The following is a 9779-nucleotide window of genomic DNA, read 5'->3' as shown; positions in this document are numbered from 1 at the left end:
TATAAAATAAAAATTATATTTTTATTTAAAAATTTTATTTTCAATTGAGCTAAATATATTATTATAATTTAAATTTAAAAATTAAAATAGTTAGAAAATTTTGTAATCAACATATTAATTACTTTTATCCACTTGTTTTAAATATTAATTAGAAATTTTAAAAATAATAATTAAATATAAATTTATAATAATATAACATTATTTCAAGTAGGTGTTGCATATTTTAAATTTATTTTCAACGAATCAACAAGCATTTAGAAATGAGTGTTTGAGATTCTACCATTGTCATTTTATAAATTACAATACGAGCGTGTATTACTTGAATTGCTTTGACATGAATAAAAATTTCTTCAATTTCCTTTCATGATTATTTTTATGCCTTCTAATTTAATTTTAATTAATTATGCTAGAATAATTATTATTATAATATATATATATATATATATATATATATACACACACACGTGTCTTTCACTCTAATTATCTAATAACAGATAAATAAGAACATCAAAAAACACTACATTATACTAAGTAAATACAATTTTTAATTGAATAATTCTTTTAAGAAATTCAGTTTAATTTTTATAAATTATTAATCTGAAGACTTTTATACTATCAATCAATTATAATATAATTTTTATATTAATTATTATAAAAATAAAAATTCTTTCATATATAGCAATTATGTTTAGATGACAGCACAAAAAACTGTTATATTTATAGTGTATTTTAGTTAAAATGAAAATTAAAAAGTACTGGTGAATGAAAAGTTAGATGAAGAGTTCAAATATTCTTATTAAAAATAAAATTAAGAAAAAGATAGAAATGTTTAAAGAAGGTATAATAATTACTAATAGTAATTAGCCTTAAAACGTTTGGTTATGGAGAATTCACTGCTATACAGAGACATTAAGCTATATTCTAATAGAGTCTGATTTAAGACAACACCTTACTCCTTCCTTGCGTCCAACAAACTAAATGTGTTCAAAGATAATGATGGAAAACTGGCTAATGACCACTTTACTATGAGATTTAAAAGTTAAACTTTATATCAATGATTAATTCTGCAAGTCAAAAGGAATAAAATTAAACTTCATAGTTTTGTTACCCACGAAAGAGATGAATAAAAAAGAGATTAAGCACGTGGTGAGCAATCAAATTGGTGCAGTCTGGTCACAACCTTATCTCTAATATAATTAAAGCAAAGATAAAAATATCTTGAGAAATTATTTTATAGAAAGAATTATATTCTAAAATCTTTCCTATATATCCCATATTATTAAAATAATGAAATTATAAGAATATAGTAGAATTAATAATTTATTCCATGTTTTTGTTTTTTTCTTTGTTAAAGGTTTTAAATATATAAAAGTCAAACCAATGTAAAACTAAATCTACCAAAATCCTATTCAAATAAAGCATGTTTAAATAAACATTATTTTTTTCAAGGTTTATAAACAAGATCATTTACCGTCAATTCAATCCAAGGTAAAATACAAAAACAGAAATTAAAAAAAAGTTGTAATCTCTTTATTCTAACCTAAAGTCGATAATCCCGCAAAAAGAGAAGATGATCGATGTAGTATATCTTGACTGCTGTTGATATTTTGTCATTCATTTAACGTCAATGAGTCAAGCTGATCACCAACATCAGCTGCAGCTTCACGAAGGATTTGCATTGCCTCGTACGCTTTTATCTCGAAGTGAATTACCTGAGTACATTTCCAGCAAAATTCAAGTCACCCTTTGCTGTCAGATGGTTTGACGTGATTCCCAAGTGGACCACGGAACATATTGTTGCTGCAGCAATCCCTTAACCATCAATGGCATCACTGAACTCATCATACCTGGGAAACATGAAAAATTGGGTGTATTCTGCTGTCACTAGGCAGTTGCAATTGATAAGCAACGTGCCCCACCCTTTTAATGACTTGGTAAGGCCCATAAAATCTTGGAGCTAGTTTCTCATTCAATTTTTTTGGCTAGAAATTTCAATCTGTAAGGTAGTAATTTGAGATGAACCCAATCTCCAACTTCAAGATTGATTACACGCCTATGCTTGTCAGAAAACTTCTTGATTTGATCATGAGCCTTCACAAGTTTAGTCTTTAAATCATGCAAAATAATGTCCCTTTTCTGTGTGAGTCGGTTCACTTGACGGAATCGTGATCCTAAGGTTAGGGAATCATGCCCACATAGAGCCTTAAATAGGGTGGTTTTGGTTGAAATGTAATTGGTGTTGAACCAGAATTCTGCCCAGCTCAGCCATTTAGGCCATGGCTTAGGTTTGCTTCCTGCTAGACACCGAGGGAAGTTTCCAAGTACTTATTCATGTTTGTGCATTTGATATGAATTTAAGCTTTGTGCCAGCAAATCTGAATAGTTTTATCCAAAAGTGGATAAGAAAAATTTTGTCTCGATCTGAAACAATAGTGGCTAGAATTGACATTATTATAACCATTCCCCATAAATTTAAATTCTTGATTCGCGTTGCAATTTAAGATTTTAGATTTAAGGAATAATTAGTTGGAGACTGGTTGAATATCCATCTTTTTCCTTTCTCTTTGAAGCTGTTATGACATAATAAAATTTGGAGCTGCCAAGAGTTGCTGTCGAAACCATATCCCCTTGGCCGTTGGCTAAGATTGTATAAGACAAGCTTGCATTTTAAATATAACTGTTGCTGGTTCTACATGACATCCAGGAATTCTCGTGGATAAAAATGCGAGCTTGCCTTTAAAAGAAAACCGAGCTTGCAGAATTATTTATTATATGAAAAATACATAAAAATCAATTAATTATGGTTAATTATTTTCAGATTAAAAGCTAAACAAATGAAAGTAAATAAATTTATGAATAAAATTGAATGAGCCTAAACTTATTGAAGCAACATTTAAGGAATTAATCATGATTAAATTATTTTCGATTTAAAAGCTAAACAAATGAAAGTAAATAATCAACTTAGACTTAAGGAAGTAGTCTGAATTTAAATAATTGATTCATACATAATTCAATCCTAACCATGAATATATACAAAGTGAAAATCACCTGTAAATAAGTCTTTATCTCTTCTTTGCGTTAGGCCACTATAACATATACTTTTGTTGAACTATCGTTCATTCATTTCATTCAATTGACAATATAACATAAAAGGTAGAAGAGGTATATTCAACTTTTACCTTCTTATAAGAGTGAAGGATTTCATTGAAGTTCCCAATGGCTGTCCAAGGTATACTCAACCTAGAACCAAAGTCACATGTATGATTCTATAGCTTTTCCCTTAATAGAGAAATGAGACTAGCTTAAGTTGTGCTCAAAGTCCAAACTTTGCTAATTATATAAATTTTTAGAATAATTATTTACAAATAAGTATCCATCATAGTACTGAGAGTTACGGGAAACCTTTGAACAACAAGACACCATATGCCTCCAATATGACCATGAGCTTCATCCATAGTCATCACCTTATATATAGCTAATTTTATTTCGAAACCTTTTATTAAAATCAAATAGAGTATGGACTTTTATAAGAATAGCTCTAGAAGGTATCTTTTGCCATCCAAATTTTTAGCACCATGGATATGTTAAGCTATAATCTTGAAATCCATACAATTCATAAAATAAAAAGATTATAAAAGATGAGGAAGAAGAAACAAAACATTACATTGCGTTATAAAGTTCCATTGAAGTATGTTGAGCACTAACTTGAACCTTCTTGTACTCACGTTGATTGAGTGGAGTAATCATTATTTTGTAAAACTTTAATGTACTCAATCACATAAGCTTAAAAAGATAGATAATTGAACATCTTCTTGACATTTTTTTTTCATGAAAGAAAGATTAGTGTCATTTTTCTCATTTTAACTTTTAATTGAATTAACAATAATCATGGGATTGTTTTGCAAATGTGTTGCATTCACATGAGATTTTACATTGTTGGTACTAACCGTGCTGGAAATAAGATCCATACAAAAATTATTTCCTTTATTGCTAGCCAAAATTTTGTGATCTAAGTTGGCTTGATCAATCCTATTTTTATTATTAATATTATCTTCTCCTCTTTCTTATTTTTATGATTTTTTTTTATAACCATGACTCTTCCTTGTGTAAGATGCAAAGAATCTTTCAAATTTGACTTTCCATAATTAGCAACTATTAAATATGGATATTCATACTATCATTGTTTTTTTTTTTCCTCCATTGTTAACCATGGAAAACTTTATTATATCTTTATGATTTTATTTATGTCAATAGGAAAGGATTGCACAACAACCTTGAGAGGTTTGGTAGAACAATTTTTAGTCAAAACTCATAGAACTCATAAATATAATATGTAGACATTTATATTTAACTTTATATCAATAGTCATTAAGGTTTATCACACCAACACCAGGCTTGAATAAATCCACTTCTACACAAACGTGCAAAATGAGTCTTACTAACAATAAGAGTATTAATATCAATCTTTTCAATTTTACTAGAAGCAAGAGAAAATAAAATAATCTCATCATAGAATATCAAATTAAGCCTTAAAAATCTAATCAAAACAAGATTTGTTTTATTTTTTTCGCTTTAGCAACCAAAGAAGTAAATTAAGGAGATAGATTAAATTGCCAACTAATGATCATAAATAATCTAGGAATCACGTTCTGTTTTGTTCACAATCAAATTGAATCATATAAAAATAATTGCCAATATCAATGATTTCAAATAATTCTTTTTATCTTCCATAACTTCACTAATCTTTCATACAAGAAAGCATACTCATTATATATTTTAAGCAATTTAAACACGGAAGTAGCAAATCTTGGATTACACAATTCTCATAGCATTTCATCATTTAGATGTATGATAGGCTAAACCTATTACTACTAAAAAGTACATGAGTTCATGTTAAAAAAATATCATAAGATTACCTACAGGCTTTTCATAGAAAGAGACAAAATCTTGTGTTTATTAACATTTTCCATCAAGCTTCTAAAATTAAAGAACACATAATTTTCCATCACTAAATTCAAATAAGTCGTGCATTTAAAATAACCATCATTTTCTACTTGAAATTGTATAAGCAATTTTTAAGGAAAAAATTAACAATATTGTTTCTAATTTTCTTTTCTTTTCTTTTTCTAGAGAATTATAATGCTTCTTTTTTTGTGTGTGAACTTGTTATTTTGATAAATTAGAATATGACCAGTCTTCATGCAAAGGATGTACATAGTATTTCTAACATGTCCTTTTTTTGCATTTGCTTGAAGATTGCTACGTGCATCTTAATAAAAAAACTTAACAAATTTATATTAAAATCTCCTTATAAGCTTATGATTTAAAGAAAACTAAGTTTAAAACACTTTTATGTGTGGAGTTGTAAGGTATAAATGAGACTTTATAATATTCAAATAAAGAAGCTTAATTTAAAGACAATTAGTAATTTTTTATCAACTAATATTGTGTGGGTTCTTGGGGCAATAAATTTTATTGTCCTTCACACATTACTTAAGTTATCAAATCTGATTATGTTGAGGTTTTTTTTTTCTTTAAGATGACTTGCATAGTGAAAGTAATACACCACAACTATCTACCCTTAAAAAAACTAAATCTGAAAAGTAAATATATAATAAATAAAAAATAAATAATAAAAAGAAGTAAATATATCCTTCTTAGACTCTATTTTTTTTTATACTTTTATTACATTTAAAAAGAAGTAAATATATCATCAATAATAAAAAAAATATCAAACATTCATTATTTTAGTAAATAAAAAATTATTAATATTTTGAGATTAATTTTTTGTAATAAAATATTTATAAATGAAAGTAAAATTAAAAATTATTATTGTGATTTAAAAACAATAAATAATTTTAAATAAATTAAAATATAAAACTTAAAATTTGAAAAATATATTATTACTAAATTTTAAACTTTAATATACTTAATTATAATGTCCTTATTTATCATATTTTATTTTTTAGTTAACCTAATAGCTTAGCTTTATCGAACACTTTCAATTCAATTAGTTAATTTTTTAACTTTCAGCTGACTCTTTTAAACACACCCTTAATATTTATAAAACATTTACGAATTATTTAAGTTAAACATTAATGTAATAGTGGTAACAATAATGATTATTGATTAGTGATTTATGGTGGCAATGACAATAATAGAAAAAATAAATGATTATAAAAATTAATGTATGTATTTTAAGAGAGATAAAACTTGAATGATTTATTTTACAACTAAGAATTATTATTTTTGTTAAAAAATTGAGATGAAAAGTAATTTTAAAAAATTGAATTAAAAACCCATTTAACTTTATTTTAACTACACATACTTTGTTTTAAAATTCATATTTAAAAAGAAACTGAAAAATTAGAACCACGTCGAATAATGTAGACCTTGATATCTTTTATTTTAATCCCTTAGACAATGTATTAAAAACATTTATTAACGTTCTAGCGTAAAAAGAAAGGCGTAAAAGGAAGCAAAATGCAATTAGTAAACAATTAATTGGCAATTACAACAAGATTATTATTGTTTAGACGTATAATCACCAAATTTCAAAGTGCACATGTTCCTCTTTTCGGCACCTACAATTACTCATCAATATTAATTTTATATTACTTTTCAGGGTGTACGTGACTAAAACATAAATGACCATAATCCTCTGGCGAACACGAAACAGACACTTGTTGTTAGTTATACTACCAGCAACATTGCTTGTTTCTCTAACGTTTGACACGATTTAGTAGTGCCTGGACGGCAAAGGGTTGCATAATATAATTTTTAATCTAAGTCATGATTTGAGTCTCAAATAGAAAAATCATTCACATCGTAAGTAGTAATTTTAAATTTCTAGTAAGCAATAGCAGGGATCACACATATAATTGTGTTGTTTTTGTTTAATTTTTCACCTTTTTCTATAGTTAGTAGCCCATTTTTATCTTGAAACATAGGGCAGGAGTTATCTTTGAGAAACTTGACTGTTTCAAGCTTCCGCCCCTAGCTTGACTTAGTTGTATAATAAAGAACCCTTTCCCTTTGCCCAAAGGGGACAAAATTGAAACAAAATGATGCCCACTGTAATATATAATATAAGTCAGATCTAGCCCAAGGTTTGCTTTACATTATTCACAATCCATTTTCCTCCGTTATCCACTTTCCTTCCATTTAATTTCATCGTCCATTTCCATGGTGCCTTAAAATTGGCCAACTACACAACTAATTAAGACTATGGAGAGGAGCAAAATACAAGAGCTTTATGATGCTTGTCATGCCTTGTTTTCTCAGGAGGGCCTTCCAACTTTTCAACAAATCCACTATCTGAAAAATTTGCTAGGTGTGATTCTATATATCATCATCCTCAGTCAAGTGCACACGTTTTAATTTTTACAATCTAATTGTCTTCATTTTCCTAAACCCAAACCACTATGTAGCCTTTTTTATTTTAAAAGTGAGTATAATTGATTTTCATCAAATTAATTTTAAGCTATTGAATATGATTGAGGTACATATATAAATTAATCTGAACTATACATTTTTATTGGAACATGTGTTTTTTTACTAAAAAGTGAAATAATTGATTTTGTAACAAGTTCAATGAATTTGCAGACAAAATTGAAGCCATAGATGTAGGAATCGACGAGTTCGGGTCCTGTGATTCTCCGACTTCATACTCAAACGTTGATGGAAGCAGGGGTTTGCTTTGTGGGCAAGGTTTCTCTGAAATAACATACATTCACATTCATGAATGTGACTACTTTTCTGTGAGTAGAAAATTTAAGCACCATATTTGAATTACTTCTTTTGTTTAGCAATAAAATGGAATGAGATGTTTAATTAACGAACCATTTCTAATTTAATGAATTTAAAAAACATGCAGATAGGTGTGTTCTGTCTTCCAGCAGGGAAAGTATTTCCACTTCATGATCACCCGGGAATGACAGTGTTGAGCAAGCTCTTATATGGCTCTGTGTATGTCAAAGCTTATGACTGGATCACATTGGATTGTACTGGGTGCCAAACAAGTAAGTGTACGATATACTTCGCCAACTTGATTATAAATGATCTTGATTTTGCAAAACATTTCTTTTTTGTTAAAATTATATTTAAAGTGAAATGACTTATATCTATAAACTTTTATCTTAAAATAAATTTATAGTGAAACTTTGTATAAAATTCTCAACATAAAGTAAAAATATTTTTCCGTTTTTGGTACTTGTTTGCAGCCAAACATCTTATAAGACAAAATTGATTTTATAACATATATTATCAGCATAATTAGTTAAAATAGTTTTCTTAACTCAGTCTAATAAGACTGATAAATAATAACTAAAAGAAAAATAGATGATAACCCTAAATATGGGTGTGGAGGTGCAGTAGGATTGGCAGGAAGGGTAGTGGATGAAGTAATGAAAGCACCACACGAACCATCAATATTGTTTCCAAGAAGTGGTGGCAACATTCATTCTTTTACAGCGTTGACGCCATGTGCAATACTAGACGTGTTATCTCCACCATACTCTGAAGAGTTTGGAAGGCCTTCCACTTACTACTCAGACATCACTATACCTTCTCTTACTGGTAATTTTAATTTTAAATTAATTAATTTATAATTAGCTTCAATTCAAGGTATTGATTATTTGTGTACCGTGTGCTACAGGCTATGCCATGCTTGAGGAGAAACCGGTGCCTAATGACCTAGTCGTTCATGGAGCGCCATACCTTGGACCCTCAATTGTAACCGTGTACGATTACAGCTTAGGTCAAATCAGTTTTGATAATCACGTATGAATTGAGTGTGTGTATGTAAATATGCTCATAATTAATATAAATATATATTATCAGCAACAATGATTTGAAAGGGGTTAATTTCGAAAGCCACAATCATCTGGGCAATTGGTATATGTGAAAAAACGTGGGCTACGGAACCGCTACACATTGCTAATTGCCGTAACAGCGAGTGAAGTGTGCGTGGTTTTGGAATTTTGGTGGTACTACTTGCATGGTCAATGGGTGCTGCTAATACTAATTCCAATTGAGTTGATGTCAAATATTAGATTCACTTGCAGTTGGTGATATCAAATATAACTTCTTCTTCCATAGTCTCAGAACGATATTCTCGGCTAAATAGAAAATTAAGATCTAACACAGGTAATTGCTATTTTTATACCCATTATTTATTGGGAGATTTTGAATTTATGTGTATATATGTATGTATAATTAATATGCTTGCTATTTAATTTTAAAGATAAAAATTGAAAATAAAATCAATTATTTATTTGATAATTTATTTTTAAAAAATTAATTTTAATAGTTTAAAACGATTTGAATCGGTGGAATACCTGTTTTCGGTCTACCATTGTACATCTCTACAGTACATCACCACACTAACTGGTCAATTGTGTCTTCTATCTAAGATTGATTAGTCAAGAATTATATCTTCCATCTTGTTTATATTATGTAATTCTATAATTCAACGGAAGATCATTCGATTTAGATGCTATTGTAAGTTCTTTTCATCTTTCAATAAAAAAAAATTATCGATATTATTTAATTTCAAATTTACGTTTTCCTTTACTTTTTTAATATAAATTTGTTTAGTTTATCCTTTTACATAATTTGTTTCTATCTTTACTTTGGCTTACCATTTACATTTTAAGTTTCCTACTTTTGTAAAATCTTATTAATTGCTTTTTTCAGTACTTACTTTTATTCTTCTCAAGCAGTTTATTCTTATCATCGTTTTGTCTCGTTGATAATTTATTTTCGATTTTATTATTTTT

At 28.0% G+C, this 9779-nt stretch overlaps 1 protein-coding gene across 1 annotated transcript; it reads left to right on the top strand.

Moving 5' to 3' along the window:
* Positions 1–7227: 7227 nt before the first annotated feature.
* Positions 7228–8787, top strand: LOC113848534 (plant cysteine oxidase 4-like). Its single transcript, XM_027478111.1, has 5 exons — positions 7228–7333; positions 7606–7760; positions 7877–8021; positions 8374–8577; positions 8657–8787. The coding sequence occupies exons 1-5, from the start codon at positions 7228–7230 to the stop codon at positions 8785–8787; spliced, it is 741 nt and encodes a 246-aa protein (XP_027333912.1).
* Positions 8788–9779: the final 992 nt, after the last annotated feature.

This window comes from Abrus precatorius, unplaced genomic scaffold (assembly GCF_003935025.1).
Source record: "Abrus precatorius isolate BTA unplaced genomic scaffold, Abrus_2018 Scaffold8, whole genome shotgun sequence".
Classification (NCBI taxonomy): Eukaryota; Viridiplantae; Streptophyta; class Magnoliopsida; order Fabales; family Fabaceae; genus Abrus; species Abrus precatorius.
This window is presented reverse-complemented; position numbering and strand designations above follow the sequence as displayed.